At 45.3% G+C, this 16,555-nt stretch overlaps 1 protein-coding gene across 2 annotated transcripts in view; it reads right to left on the bottom strand.

Moving 5' to 3' along the window:
• The window catches only part of LOC148016610 (ephrin type-B receptor), a 158,817-nt gene that overhangs the window by 19,113 nt on the left and 123,149 nt on the right, over positions 1–16,555 (bottom strand). The window contains exons 19-20 of one of the 2 annotated variants that reach the window (XR_015688087.1): positions 7,664–7,852; positions 7,290–7,541 (exon numbers count right to left, since the gene is read on the bottom strand). Coding sequence is in view for 1 of the 2 variants with exons in the window: in XM_087664191.1 (XP_087520317.1) it covers positions 7,258–7,541; positions 7,664–7,852 (473 nt within the window). In the remaining variant the exon portion in view is untranslated. Of the gene's footprint in view, positions 1–7,257; positions 7,542–7,663; positions 7,853–16,555 lie in introns of both variants that reach the window. The other variant, XM_087664191.1, reaches the window with a different exon arrangement.

Here is a 16,555-nt window from a genome sequence, read left to right as displayed (position 1 = left end):
CCCCCCATGCTCATCCCACCCAGCAAGACCACAGGCCTCCACATCCACCACCCATGGAGGCCCCATAGGCTACCTCACCTGAGATCCCACAACCCCCCCTCCCCACGACTGCCCCCCCGAACCTAGCCCATAGCCCCCCCCTCTCCAGAGCCACCGGCCACACCCTCCCCCCCAACACCCGCCTCATACCTCCGACCACCCCACCATCCCTCAATCTTCCTCCCCACCATCTCCCCCGCCGATCAGTTCCCCTGATCCCCACCCAATCCAGTGACCCCCCAAGCCCATCCCCCCTTCCCACAGAAGGTGAGGAGCCCCATACGCCAACATCCTCCACTCACCAACAGCCTAGCCCCTCCCCCTACACAATCACCATCTCATCTGTCCCTGTTGCCGCCCATTACACTTTCCCAAGACAGGGGCAGCTACTACCATATGAGTTCTTTCGCAATGGTCCGTGGTCTACCTAAGAGTTGCAGAGCATAGAGAGTTTCCACTACCTCTGGAGGTGGCGATTTTTTGTGGTACGCAAGTCAAGGAGCGGCAAGGTCCATTTACTAGCACCACCGGATGGACCAAACTATGCTTTCTTCCTTCAGACCTCTCACACAGGAGACTGGACGATGACACAAATAGAGGAGGTGAAGAGTCAGGTGGCAGACCACCATGGAGGCGCCATAGGCTACCTCACCCGAGATCCCACATCCCCACCCCCCACCCCCCCTCTCCCCCCCCCCAAACCTAGCCCACAACCCCCCCCCCCCCCCCCCTCTCCAGAGCCATCCCCCCCCCCCAAACACCCGCCTCATACCTTCAACCACCCCACCATCCCTCGATCTTTCTCCTCCCCACCATCTCCCCCACCGATCAATCCCCCCTGATCCCCACCGAGTATAGGTGACCCCCCCCCCCCCCCCCCCGGATGCCCATCCCCCCCCTTCCCACAAAAGGTAGGGAGCCCATACGCCAACATCCTCCACTCACCAGCAGCCTAGCCCCCCCTCCCCACACAACCATCAACTCATATGTCTTGCCGCCCGGCACACTTTCTCGAGACATGCGCAGCTGCTACCACAGGAGTTCTTTCGTAGTGATCCATGGTCCTACCTGAGAGTTGTGGAGCACGGAGAGTTCCCACTACCTCTGGAGGTGGGGATCTTCGTGGTACGCGAGTCAAGGAGCGGCAAGGTCCATTTACTAGCACCACCGAATGGACCAAACTATACTTTCTTCCTTCGGACCTCTCACAAAGGAGACTAGACGATGACATGGATAGAGGAGGAGGTGAAGAGTCAGGTGGCAGACCACATCTCCCAGTGGATGGGAGGAGGAGGACTAGCACTCTTTTTCGACCAGCGGCAAGGTCCATTTACTAGCACCACCAGATGGACCAAACTATGCTTTCTTCCTTTAGACCTCTCACATTGGAGACTAGACGATGACACAAATAGAGGAGGTGAAGAGTCAGGTGGCAAACCACATCTCCCAATGGATGGGAGGAGGACTAGCACTCTTTTCCAAGCAGTGGACAAGTTGCATGATGGACATTAACTAGTGGGCTGGTGCCAAGGTCCCACATCTGAGCATCATCTTTCGAGCCCCTCCACAGTGGAGAGCACCAATGGATGTGATCGAGTGGCCCCTAGCACAGGCGACCCGTTTCTACCAATGTAGAGTCACACCTCTCAGCCTGGTTGATAGATGCCTTGGTGGTACCACCTAGAGCATCTATCAACCATAGGGGAATGGATTTCACCATCCAGGCCTGTAGCAAAGCGTATCCGCATGCCCCATAGCTCTTCTTCTTCATTAATAGCTTCCACATGGAACAGATGCATGTTCGGTCAGTCACAGGTTTCCCTATGAGTTCACATTTTGCATCCTGGAATGTGAATAGCCTCCACTACAGCAGGGCACATGGTTCCAGGAACTTAATTGTTCGACAGGAGTTGCAGCTTGCCCTCGCCGCCGGACGGATAGACATCTTACTTCTGTAGGAGCACAAGCTCACCCCCGCCCAAGCCCATCGGGTAGGGAAGGTACTCCCAAGTAGTTCACACACTTACTAGGAGTATGCCATCGGTACCCACATGGAAAGAGTGGAGGTGTATGCACCTCTATTAGCCCGAGCCTGACCACCTGTGTATGTGACTACGGGACGATTGTGGCAGGGAGGGTTCTATGGATCAGATTGGATATTGGGGACTCGTGCCTTGGAGTCCTCAATATCTATGCCCCTACTGAGGTTAGAGCACACAACAAGTTCTAGGTGGAGATCATAGCAAAACTCCCAGAGGTGGACTCCTGGATTGTTGGGGGAGACTTCAACAACCTGGAGACCTTAGAGGACCAACAAGGCAAAGGCAAGAACTACCAGGATATGGCTGGGGAGAAGCAGGAGGCATGGGAGGTCTTCCTCACAGTAGGAGCACGTGATGCTTGGAGAGACCCAGCTTTTCACAGGAAGGAGAGGTCCCTGGACTTCTCTTCGGGATACAAGCAGCTGGGCTGAGTTTTGCTGGAGCGGCTAGATAGGTTTTTATGTGCAAGAGTGGGGATACTCTCACGGAGGCCAAGTAGGGCACTTGGCCAACACCACTTTGTCTGATTACTGCCCTATTCTCCTAACACTTGATGCCCCAGCTTCAGCCCTGGACACATGATCCTAGTGAATCCCTAACTCCGTCTCCAAGAGGGAGGAGGTGAAGAGGCAGATTGAGCAGCTTTGGACTAGGGAGTGGGACAAGAGGGACCGGATCGCAGAGGAGGTTGCAGAGGTCCTAGCCGAGTCGAGCAGGATTTGCTAGGAGGCAATCCTACAGGCTAGGCAATAGAGCTGGGAGAAGAGAGCACTCCCGCGAGACCTAGCAACCACACAGAGACTGCTCCACGAGGCACCAGCAGATCCCACTCTCCACGCACAGGAGGTGCGCACACGGGCAACCCTCACCAGCCTCAAAGATAGGCACTCGGAGTCTTCCTTCCGCACCTCAGCAGCTTTTGGACGCAGAAGGGGGACACGATGTGCAAGGAGTTTTTCTAGGTGCATCAATCCCACATCTCAGGAGAGCAGATACATAGCCTCTGGGAACAGTATGGGAGGATTCACTCTAGCCCAAATGAGGTGATGGAGATTGCCGCTAACTACTATAAACATCTTTTCCAGCAAGAGACAATCTCAACTAGAGGACATCGTTGTAGACAACAGGTCTGGGACCACATCCCATTCCTCCTCACAGAGGAGATGGGACGCTCCCTCCTAGACCCCTTCATAGAGAAGGAATTAGAGGAGGCTTTCCATACACAGGATACGCAGAAATTCCCGAGAGAGAATGGTCTTTCCAAGGCCTTCTTCACTACCTACTGAAAGGTGGTAAAGGACCCACAATTCCAGAGCCTAGCCCTTTTGGGTGAGCTAGTAGTCCGCGGGCTCACACCAAGAGGGCAAACCTGGAAGATCCTACTACAAGAGGGCCTCCAAGAGTGCAGACCAAGGCTTGGTGGTGACTGGAGGCTGCCGTCCTTGATATGGATTTTCACGATGGCCCAAATCACGCCCCCATGATCTTCCTTCCTCCACAGCCTACTTCATGTGTCGCAAGGCTTCCGCAAGGCCCTAATTCAGTGCTCCCCAGGTTTCCAAGAGGAGATAGACCACCAACTGGTGATCTAGAACCCCCAGGTCAGAGATCGGGACAGGATACAGATTGGCGAGCGTCCCCACATTCAATGGGCTGGTTGGGAGGCTGGCCCTGTTCGTACCATGAAGACATGGTGGGAGGTGTATAGGATGGTGGACCAGGAGGTGTTGCAGCAAGTATCAGGTTGTCAGAGAAGAGCTAAGCTGAGGAAAAGGGAGATTGTTGCAACGATACCTCCGGAGTGGCTTGGCCCCCCGATACAAGAGCCGGTAGAGCCTGGCGAGTTATGAGCCGCTAGATTTTCACCAACAGGTATCCCCCTACAGGTGTGAGGTAGTGTGGGCGGCGCCCCCCACGGAACTTTCTTCATCGTGCAGGAGGGGGGGCGTTTGGTCCTTGACAAAGGGCAATAGGATGAGGAGATCTGTGTCCTTCCGTGGAGGAGCATTCGTGTGGTTGGTCTTCAGGGGAAGACTTGGAGTCTGGACCCTTATGTGTTCTGGGAGGAGTTTCAAGAGTGGCGCCTCTGGATATGGGAGAGCAGGTCACTTGAGAGGAGGCAGTCCTGAGCACGCCTGGGGGGGGGGGGGGGGGGGGGGGGGGGGCGGGGGGGTGTGTGTTGAGAAACCCTTCACCCTTTACCTGTAGTCTACATTTTTGTGTTTTTGCATTTTGTGTTTAGAGTTTGCGTTTAGGGTTTGCAGCCCCAAAAAGGGGCACCATCCTAGACTAACTGTGCCTATTTATAGGCCACTCTCTCATTCATTCCTCACGGCTGATTCATTCAATCCGTCACCTCTTCTCTCCAGCCTCTCCAATGCCCTCACACCCCTTCAGGAGGACATTGTGGTTCGTAGTTCGTGGCTATCTTCATCATCTTCCTTGTGCTACGGCACCCTTGTTCCCTTGTATCACATTCACTCCATGATTTAGAACTTCATCATTCCATTCATCAGAGTTTCTTCTCTCTTTTATTCTCTTCTCCATGTTTGCCGAGTTCACTCCGTGTTCCTCCCCGCAAACCCTACTGTCTCACTGGTACGTCATCTTTTGACAAGCAGTGGGTGGCATCAAGACAACTCCAATCGGCAGCACTCCAACCACTTCCACCAAGCACGAGAAACATCCACCAAGTATAGGAGAGATGGAGAAGGAAGAGTGGATCTAATGGAGGGAGAAGACGAATGAAAGTGTATACTGATGAATGAAGTCTATGCCCTATTTATAGGCACTAATCAGTCTAGGATGGGGCTGCAGAATATGGGCACCCAGCCTTTTTCGGGGCTGTAAGTGTGAAACAGTATGGGAATCAAGCAAAAGGAATGCACTTCATGGCTGGGGTTTCTCAACACAAGATAGCATGGTGAGTCATGAAATATGTTTATTTAGGGATCAAAACCCAACCGTGCTTTACCATGGAAGGAACAACACAGGATAGATGGACTAGAGGTTATGCTGCACTTGGAGCCATGTAGAACCATTGTGCACACATCCAATTTCATGAGCCAAATTGACATACCAGTTACACTTCCAATTCTATAAAGTGCTCCTTTCCCGGGGTTGAGCCTCTAACATAGACAAAGTAGATCCACAACAAAGCAACTAGCATCAAGCACAAGGGAGTTGAATGATGGATGGGAGCAAATGGAGACAGTGATGATCTCCTATGTCATCAGGAGTAAGTCGTCATTGTCACATAAGATAGTCCATGCAGAGATGGGGCCTCCATCAATTGTAGCCGTGGCACTCTTTGAAGAGTCACCTACATACACAGTTTGTAGAACCTCCCTGGGCAAAGATGTTCTGCACTTGGAACCATGTAGAACCACCGTGCACATATCCAGTTTAATGATCCTTAGAGCCTATGGATATTTGATATATTAGTTACACTTGCACTTCCATAAAGTGTGCTCTAGTCTAGAGGCCAAGCCTCTACTATAGATGCAGGAGTGGATCTAAAAATAAAGCATCCAGTATTTTTAGCAGCCACCATCTTGCACAAGGGAGTTCAATGATGGATGGGATGGTGCTCATGATGATCTCCTTCTCATCAAGTGTAAGTTGCCATTGTCGCATGAGATGGTCCATGTAGAGATGGGGGCTCCATCGATTGTAGCCGAGGCCCTGTCACCTATATACATAGTTTATAGAACCTCCACAGGCACAAATATTCCACATCTGCAGTAGAGTCATCTAGATAGCTTGCAGCACATAGTCATATGGCATGCTAGAACACCCACAGTTGCACATGGTTACACCACATGGCATGCATATGGATCATCTCACACCTTTAGAATCCCCTTTCCTAGAGTTGCAGTTAGAGTGAGCTCAACAACATCATGACTCAAGGCAACTTCGAGCGAATGAGGAGGAGAGAGGCCTTTACATGGGCAAGGGACTCTAGCACCTTCTTTCATTTAGCACCATACACATGGATTACCCAAACAGAGCCACTAGGGACAAAGATGCTTTCTATCAAGAACATGGTTCTCCAACTACCTTTCGAATGATTTGATTGTTTGCCCAATGTGCATGGATATACTAAAATGGGAGAACTTTCAAGAAGGGGGACAGGAATTGCCATACCTTGTCACCATAGGAGGTGGCTTTAACATAGGGACAAGACTAGAATAGTATAGTGATCAGAAGGTAGAAAATGGTTATCCTATCTCAGTACAACATGAACACGTACCCTCCCATGGAATCAAATGTGATGTCAACCAGATTCATAGACATTCACACCAATTGAGGACGGTACAAAGCTGCCTCCCTTGTCCCTGAACCGCATCAGCCAGCTGACTCTACAAATCTGGCATATGTCACTGAGGGAGCACTACATAGTGCCAAACCACGACTCTACAAAGAAGTAACAATAGGGCAACTCACACCCAGTGAGCCACGCCACAACTTTTGATGTCTCATTGGATGGCAAGAAGCATGCCCATTATTCTGAGATTGAAGACCAACTTTACCAATCTAGTGCATCAAAATTGCAAGGAGGCTTGGAAGAGATTCCATAAGCATCAGTATATCACCCCCATTACCTCACACAAAATTTCGGTGTACATATGCGCATTCTCTTAACCATGTACATAATCAAAAATCCAACTGCCTTACCCTAGCCTAGTACTTATCCTTTTTCCCCACTAGCATTTGATGAGCACTATTCGCCAATTGAGGTATTTAAAGGGGAAAATGCCTATAGAAAGTTTACTCTAGTAAGAAACCTTTTGTTGCATGTTCTTTTGGTATTTCTATATGCCAACAGAAATCATTATAGCCCTTTGGTCATTTCAAACTACTGTAAAGATTCTGTTCCAAACCAAGTACTGACTTGAAACACTGGCCCTGACATGATTTAGCACCAAAATAATTGTGAAGTCAGCAATCTCAAAAAAGTTTGGGCAACATGCAACATAATCAGATCGTTAGCAGTACCAAAAGAATGGTAAAGTCAGCCAATCAAAAAGGCCTATGCAACATGCAACATAATCAGATCCTGCCAAGATAGATTACTTTAAGCAGTAGAATGGCAAGACATCAGAAGAAATTTAAGAAATCTGATTTCCAAAATTGCCATGCCTAGGATATCATCCAGATAATCAATATGCCACACCTATTATCTCGAGGATAGCAATAAGCACTTGCATCAGGAAAACTAACTGATGGACTGTCACTTGCATGATTAACTACCAAGCCAAGCTGGAAATATCCAGACGAAGGTGCTTGAAACCAAGCAAGATCAACACGGACACCATGGGAGAAAAGCCGTGGATTTGCATGTGTAGACAACCAGTCAACAACTGGCAACAAAGTGCTTCGCAAGCATCCTCTGCGTACTGTGCGAAGATGTGCATTTAATCCAGCCACCATGCGGTACCAGATTGTTGCAGGTACTGCCTGCGGAAAAGAAGGAAGGCAGAATCACTTGAAGTGGAGTATTGAAAAAAACATGTGTAAACCATAAACTAGATGATTGTAGTGATTCCAAAGATGTAAAGTTAGCTTACAGCCTTGCTAACCTGACCAAGTAAGCTTGTGAGAAGATTATCACTGTGAAGGTAATAGCCAGCCATGTAGCTTCCATTGCCTCCAAATATAATAGAAAGTGGTAGCCTTTGTAATAACCGAGGAGGTAAGTCAGGCCTCTTTTCATCGCCCCCAAGAAAAAAATCAATGTATGCTAAGATCAAATCAGGAGTTGAAGCCACCTGCACATATTGTAATTTTAGCTGTCTAAAATGTCAACAAAGATCGTATAGTAGATTCTGGAGGACACACATACAGAGACATGCACATTTACACAGAGTTGATGATAACACAGTTGACTTATTCATATTTCACATCTGACACACACTTTAAAAGGTTGGCATGCAAGTGTGTGTCGTAACTCCAGCTTCTTGTCCTTAAAACCTTTGCAGATAATTTTAGTTGATTATCCAAAGATCACACACTCACATACTTTATCACAGTTGACATACCACTGTGTTATAACTCCAGCTTCTTGTCCTCACGTATTTTTCTTTGAAAATGAAAAATGGGGAAAGATAAGAGTGCATTGAAAAGACCTTTGTAATGAGAGGAATATTGCCAGCTTTGACATGACATTCAAAATGAACAGCACTGACTTTCAACATCAAAATTTAAATAGAGACCTCCAGCTAAACACATAGTCCATTAGGAATATGAATTAAATGGACTTTTTAATGCAGACCTTGGACATCAATAGCAAACATGCATCATGATATAATTCTTTTGTAAACTCAGAAGTAAAATTCTGAAAACCCTGTTCGGAAAAAGTAAATCAATCAAAGTCAGCCCTCTAGTATCAGCATCCCATTGGGACAAACCACATCACTTGCCCTTTTCTTATAGGTTCCTAAGGAGGCCAACCAAGGAAAATATCATTATTTTTATAGTTGCTGGCTCAAGAAATTTGGCTTGATCTCAGTAGGAAACATGTAACCAACTTTTTGTAACTATTATCAAGATGTATTGGCTTAATAATTCAAATTAATTTGATGCTCACTTGAAAGGCAATTTTTTTATTTGAGTGTTTCAAAGTATAATTAAATGTTCATCTTTTTATTCAAGCATGGCCAATGGCAGGAATGCCCTGTAATTATACTTGGGTCCCAATCAACAAGATGTCCAAGAGAAATTAAAAGCTTAGTTGGGCTATTGGATTGACCTGAAAGCCCAAATGAGTAAGACTTTCTCACTTGGCTAGTCATATTGACTACAAGCCCATACAATGAGTGGTTCAAAAAGCGAAACGAGATGCTCATGATCAAAAAAACAAACCATAAACTAGTGAACGATTAAGCTCTCCAAAATCTAAATTTGGTGAAAATTTATATTCCTCAAATGAAAGTTAATCAAAAGGAAATTTTGTTGCGTTAAAGGCTCCATAATTTTGGAAGGAACAATTTTGTCTCAACAACTATCTCAATTTCTTAACCATTTGAGAGATTTGTAGGTAAAAGGTTAAGAAGCTTCCTTCTCTAGAAAATTGACGTGCGATATCTAGAATAGGACATGTGTCAGAAAAGATACTCAGAAAAGATGAAAACCAACGGTTCTCAGGTTATGTATTTTGGAACATTTCATTTTTGTAACTTTCTATCTTTTAATTAATAAAGAAATACCGAGAGGGGACGGTCTTCGGGATCAATCTGATGTTGAGCGAGGGAGTGAGGTCTCTGTTTTTGTGTGTGCGTGTGTGAAAAGACCAAGTATTAATTGAAGGAACTACCGCTTTATGTGAGTCATAGACCGGTTCCATGGTTCCATCCCTCAGATTTGAATTCTTTTCTATAAGAATTTAAGCTCGGACAGTTTTGGGTGAAAAGACCATACAGACAGGTTTTACAGTGATTACAGGACTAGAGAGATGGCAAACATGGATAAAGGGAAAGGAAACTCCCTCATGAAGAAGAGAGTTCTTATTTTGCTCATAGACACCGAAGAGAGTATTGACGCACAATTGTCAACACCTTCTAGAACCAAGATTGAACCATAGGATGAGGAGCAAGAACAAGAAAACTTGTTTATGGCGTAACTCCTCTGGTTGGCTTTTTTCAACAGCTTGTAAAGAATCCTCGGATGCAAAAAATTTTGAAGTCACATAATGAGGATTCACATGCTAAGTCATCACATCATACCATGGAGTGCTCAATAAGGCAAACCTCTTCTAGAGGCCCATTAGATACGGAGATCGAGGCAGACACTCGTTTCGTGCAATGAGAGACAAAGAGAGTGCGAGAGAGCAGAGAAGAGTGTGAGCCCGTTTTCAAGTACAATGACGAGTGTGTACCTTTAGGTTTTTAGATAGATATATATGTGTAAGTACAAGTGCTAAGGGTGTGTTCACACCCGAGCACATTTAAAAGCCACGAGGCTTTTATTCCCAATAACCTCCCACATAAAGGCAATGTGCCTTAAGAGGAGAAAATAATCACCTAACTCTAGGTATGTACAAAGCTGAAATACATATATCTATCAAACTCCCATCATCTGTCAGCAATGAGCAAACCACTCCATTGCAAGACCCTTCCTGAGAAGGTTTGCAAGGTTATCATCTGTATGCACTTTGACAAGCTCAATGCTTTTGCTGTCAAGTACATCTCTAATGAAGTGGTAGTTCACCTGTATGTGCTTTGTCTTTGTATGAAAGACAGAATTCTGTGCTAGTATAATAGCACTTTGACTATCACAATGGAGAACATGTAACTTTGTGACACCAAGCTCTCCCACCATACGTGAAAGCCATAAACCCTCCTTGCATGTCTCAGTGGCAGCCACATACTCTACCTCTGTAGTAGACAATGCAATACACTTTTGCATGAAAGACAGAATTCTATGCTAGCATGATAGCACTTTGACTATCACAATGGAGAACATGTAACTCTGTGATGCCAAGCTCTCCCACCATACGTGAAAGCCATAAAGCCTCCTTGCATGCCTCAGTGGCAGCCACATACTCTACCTCTGTAGTAGACAATGCAACACACTTTTGTAGCTTGGAGATCCAAGAGACTGCTCCTCCTGTGAAAGTAAACACATACCCAGAAGTGGACTTCCTGCAGTCCGCATGACCAGCATAGTCTACATCCGTAAAGCCAACAACAGATGCCTTCTGCTTTCCAAAGTAGATGCACAACTCCTTTGTGCCTTTGAGGTATCTCATAATACCTTTCATTGCATCCCAATGCTTCTTGCCAGGGGTTGCCATGTATTTGCTAGCCACTCCCACTGCAAAGGCAATGTCAGGACGTGTAGCAACCATAGCATACATAAAACTGCCAACAGCTAAAGCATATGGTATCTTGGCCATTTCATCCTTCTCATCATCAGATGTAGGGCTGTCCTCTGCAGTAAGTTTCATATATGGAGGCAATGAAACCCCAATTGTCCCCCCTCCCCCCCCCCTCCATATTGAAACGCTGCAAAACTTTGGAGATATACTCCTGCTAAGATAGATAAAGTAAGTCTTTCGATCTATCTCTGAGTATTCGCATGCCAAGAATGTGATTTGCATCACCCACATCCTTCATGTCAAAGCTGCCATGAAGACTTTGCTTCAATGAATCTAAGGCATGAGTATCCCTGCTAGCAATCAACATGTCATCAACATACAAAACCAAGATAATCAGACTGCCATCTGTTGCCTTCTTGGTGTCCAAGCAGTAATCCACTTGACTTCTATGAAAGCCTTGTAATTACATGAATGTATCAAACTTATAATACCATTCTCTTTGTGCTTGTTTTAGCCCATACAAACTCCTTTTGAGTTTACATACCATATTTTCCTTCCCTTGTTCAACAAACCCTTGAGGCTGCTGCATATATATGTCTTCATACAGATCACCATGTAAAAATGCAGTCTTTATATCCATCTGTATCAGCTCCATATTCTCAACAGCAACCAGGCCCAAAATGGTTCTCAATGTAGTCATCTTGACTACAGGAGAAAAAATCTCATCAAAGTCAATTCCATGCTTCTCCTTATACCCCTTTGCAACCAATCTTGCTTTGTACTTTGGTAAGGAACTAGAAGTGACCTTCATCTTGTAAACCCATTTGCATGGAAGGGTTTTCTGCCCTTTAGGCAACTGCACCAAGTCCCAAGTGCCATTTTTTTTAAGAGATTCCATCTTTGACAACATGGCTTTATATCATTTCTTGCTGTCCTCTCTCTCCATTGCTTCCTTGAAGCAAGACGGTTCACCACAATCTGTCAACATGACATGATCAGTCACATTAATTGCACCATGAATAAACCTGTCAGGTTGTCTAGTAGCCCTAGACGATCTTCTAACCCAAAGATCATTGTTTGCTGGTTATTCCTGCAAATTTCCATTTTCAGCATGCTGTCCTGGCAATTCAGCCTGCAAATCAGCATTAACAGCTTGTTGTCCTGGCTGTTCCTGCACATGTAATGGCTCATTTTCATGGGCAATAGCTGGCTGATCATTTCCATCATCATTTCCTACATCTACAGGTTCATTTACAGCAGGTATTTGCTGCTGCATAGCGGCCACATTTTGCTGTCCAAAAGGTATTTCTTCCCGGAATACAACCCTACAGACCTCCTCACTCTTTTCGAGCTGTTTCTACATGCAATCTTCCCAGAAGTTAACGTCATTGTTGTGTACTACTTTCCTTTTCTCGGGAACCCACAATCTATAACCCATTTCACCTTCGTCACAATATCCTAGCAAAATGCATTTACAGGACTTTGGCTCAAGTTTGTTGCGTTCTTATTTACGAATGTGCACAAAAGCCTCGCAGCCAAACACTTTCAGATGAGCATATGAAGGAGGCTTGCCCCACCATACTTCTTGGGAAACTCCCCTTCCCCCCCCCCCCCCCCAAAGACCTGTTTGGTGACAAATTAATCAACTGAACGGATGTCATAACAACCTTTGCCCAAAAACCATGGGATAATGAAACATGAGACAGCATCGTACACACCTTATCCTATATAGTCCGATTCATACGCTCTGCAACTCCATTTTGGGACGGATTATAACAGACAATGAGCTTCCTCTTTATCCCTTTGCTGTCACAAAATGCTTGAAAGGCCTTGGACACATATTCCCCACCATTGTCAGAGCGAAGACACTTAGGTGTCTTATCTGTCTGATTTTCAGCCAATGCCAATAATTTTTTAAACTTATCAAGCACTTCATCCTTGCTATGAATGGGATAAACCCATACCTTCCATGTAGCATCATCAAAAAAGGTGACAAAATATTTCTTTCCCCCTAAAGATAATCCTGGCATTTGACATACATCCAAATGTACTAACTCTAGAGGAGAAGATTTCAAAGAAAGAAACTTTTTATATGACGTTTGTGCATGTTTGCCATAAATACAATGATTATAATGCTCAAAATTAGCAAAACAAAGACAAGGCAAGTAACCCAAATGAGAAAGAACTTTCATTCATGTTTGACTCATGTGTCCCAACCAGCCATGCCACAAACAACCGCTTGGCTGCTCGGTCACAGCAACAACATGGTCACGCACACTAGATACATGAAGTGGATACAAAGTGTCACTCTTGCAACCTCTAGCAATAACACTAGATCCCTTATACATCTTCCATTTTCCATCACCAAACGTGGTATGAAAACCATCATCATCTAGCTACCCTATGCTAATCAAGCTCTTCTTGAGTTGAGGTACATGCCGTACATGCTGAAGTGTAACGACAAAGCCATGCTGAAACTATAACTGCACGCTGCCAATACCTGCAATCTCACATGCATAGTTGTCCCCAAGATGGACAACACCATGTCGACCCCTTGTATAGGCAAGGCAAGTAACCCAAATGAGAAAGAACTTTCATTCATGTTTGACTCATGTGTCCCAACCAGCCATGCCACAAACAACCGCTTGGCTGCTCGGTCACAGCAACAACATGGTCACGCACACTAGATACATGAAGTGGATACAAAGTATCACTCTTGCAACCTCTAGCAATAACACTAGATCCCTTACACATCTTCCATTTTCCATCACCAAACGTGGTATGAAAACCATCATCATCTAGCTGCCCTATGCTAATCAAGCTCTTCTTGAGTTGAGGTACATGCCGTACATACTGAAGTGTAACGACAAAGCCATGCTGAAACTATAACTGCACACTACCAATACCTGCAATCTCACATGCATAGTTATCCCCAAGATGGACAACACCATGTCGACCCCTTGTATAGGCAGAAAACCACTCACGATGAGGGGTGACATGAAAGAAAGCACCTGAATCAAGAATCCACGTATGCATGTCATCATCTGTATCTGCAAGTAAAGCATATGCACCAAAGTGTGAAGAGACAAAGAGTATATCACTCCCACTGTCACTATCATGAGTGACTACATTCACCTCTTCAATTTTTACACTGCTCTTCTTGGGCTGACTGTCCTTCTTCTCTTCCTTGCTATCATCTGTCTTCTTGCATTTTCCTTTCTCTTTCTTCCATTTGTAGCAGTCACATTTAAAGTGACCCTTCTTGCCACAATAATAGCATTCAACATCTTTGCCACGTGATTTACTACATTCCTTGCCATCATATTTGCCCTTTTGATGTCATCTGCACCTAGTATGCAAAGCATTGGAAGACTTACTGGATGCATTGTTCTGCCGATTCATCTCTTCCATAAGTAGAGCACTCTCTACATCAGCATACAAAAGGATTACATTAGAATTGTTCATAGCAGTCATGAATGTATCCCAACTCTCTGGTAGAGTGCAAAGCAAGAAAGTAGCCTTAAATTCCTCATCAATCATGAATTTCAAGGCAACCAGCTGGCTGAAAATGGAGTTAAACTAACTCAAGTGAGTAGACATTGTTGTACCCTCTTTCATACGCAAATCCATAAGCTTTTTCAGCCAATACACTTTGCTTCCAGCACTCTTTTGTGCATACAGTTCTTCCAATCTAGTCCATATAGCAAACCTTCAATGTTGAAAAGCAAGGCATCAAAAATCGATAGCTCTATGGTTGAGGGTGCAAGCTCATTTAACTCATCCCAATCATCCTGATCCATATCCGCGGGCTTTGCTTCTTTGGTTTTTGATCGGCTTTGCCTGCTTCTTTTGTAACAGGATATTGTAGCACTGCTTTTGCCAAACTACAAAATTATGTGCATCAGATTACTGCTGGCATTGTTGCCAGCCATGATTTTCAGCCCAAGTGTGACCAAAAAACTAGCAAATGCAAGCCCAAACTGTCACCCAAGTGACCAAGATACAAACAAGTACCAATCAAGAATAAATGACCATGCAGAAGCACAGATTTGAGATCTGTAACTAAATTTTCAGAAGCACCAAACCATGTGCTATGGCATTATTCAACTAATTACAGCTGTTCCAAGGGCATATGCATCACATTACATGAGGAATCCCAAAATTTCAGCTGCAATTTCTATTGTACATGTACCACGGGCATCAAATTTGATACGAAGGGTCAAAAGCCCCAAAATTTTGTGCTCAAAGCATCAATCACACATCTACATTTTCTCTGTCATGCATAGGCCAATCCAATTTTTCCTAAATAGAGCAATTTCAGCAAAACCCCCATTTACCAAGTGTTGATGTCCAAATTGCGTGGAATTCAACCTGCATGTACATAAAATGACCAAATGCTACACAAATTTTGCCCAAATTGCAAAAGCCCCAAATTACACGGAGTCCAATGTGCATCAATGTCGAGAAATTGGGTAAATTTCAGCCCAATTTGCGCATGTACATTAAAAGCCCCAAATCTCGAGGACAAAATGTCACAAATTCCTGCGATTTCCGAGACAGATATCACTATTGCATCTTGCTCGCAGCAAATCGGGACAAATCCCCAAATTTTCCAAGTCTTGTGTGCACTAATTTCAATGAAATTGAAAGAATTTCACTAAAATGTGAAAAAACCCCAAAATTCCCAGGCAAATGTGCACCGACTTTGCAATTTCTGAGTCAGATTGTCCAATTCTGCATTGAGATCCCCAAATTTAGGAAAAGCCCTAAATTTCTGGCTCAATTTGGCACAGATCTGAGGTCTATGCCTCCAGCGCGTGAACCCTCAGTGGGGAAAAGGCCTTTCAAAAATTTTGAAGAAGAAAAAAAATGGATGACAGGACTGTTCACCCGTCAGTTGTGTGCCGGGAGCCCCGCTGACGGTTCCATCCGTCGCGCGCCTGCCATCGCGTCTCATCAGCGCCCACTGGTCAACACCCCGCCGACAGTTGTCCGCCGTGACTGATCCCGCCAACTGCTATCCCGCCGACTGCTACCCGTTACATTTCTACACAAGTCAATTGCCTTGCAGACACCGTCCGTCAGCTCGCGTACGACTACTCTTTAACAGTTGTTGTCGCCTGTCTAGCCCGCCTGAACGTTTGGCATTCTACGTCTACCTGACGCCACACGTTGCCTTCTGCTTGACACACACACACAGGTCGTCAAGAACTCCAATTGTATGCTGGTCTTGTCAGATCTCGAGAACCACACAGAACCTGATGGCTCTGATACCAGTTTGTAGGGGCCACACAAAGATCGAGACAAACTGTCCTACGCACAGTGAGAGCCAGAGAGAGTGAGAGAGAGAGAGAGCAGAGTAGAGAGTGAGCCCGTTTTCAAGTACAATGACAAGTGTATACCTTTAGGTTTTTAGATAGATATATATATGTGTAAGTACAAGTACTAAGGGTGTGTTCACACCCGAGCACATTTAAAAGGCACGAGCCTTTATTCCCAACATCTCTAAAGTGCAAGAGCATGTGGAAAAGACACCAAACATGGAGGCAGGTCCAGTGCAACAAGAAGCACAAGCACACCATTAGGGAGTGAATGGTCAAGGCAGTTATACACAAGTGGCCCAGCAAACTATTCCTTCTTAGTTTGCTACTTATCA

The sequence above is a fragment of the Lygodium microphyllum genome, chromosome 23 (genome assembly GCF_053477565.2).
Source record: "Lygodium microphyllum isolate KBCC chromosome 23, Lygodium_microphyllum_v1.1.10, whole genome shotgun sequence".
NCBI lineage: Eukaryota > Viridiplantae > Streptophyta > Polypodiopsida > Schizaeales > Lygodiaceae > Lygodium > Lygodium microphyllum.
The sequence above is the reverse complement of the archived record's forward strand: the minus strand, read 5'-3'. Positions and strand labels throughout refer to the sequence as shown.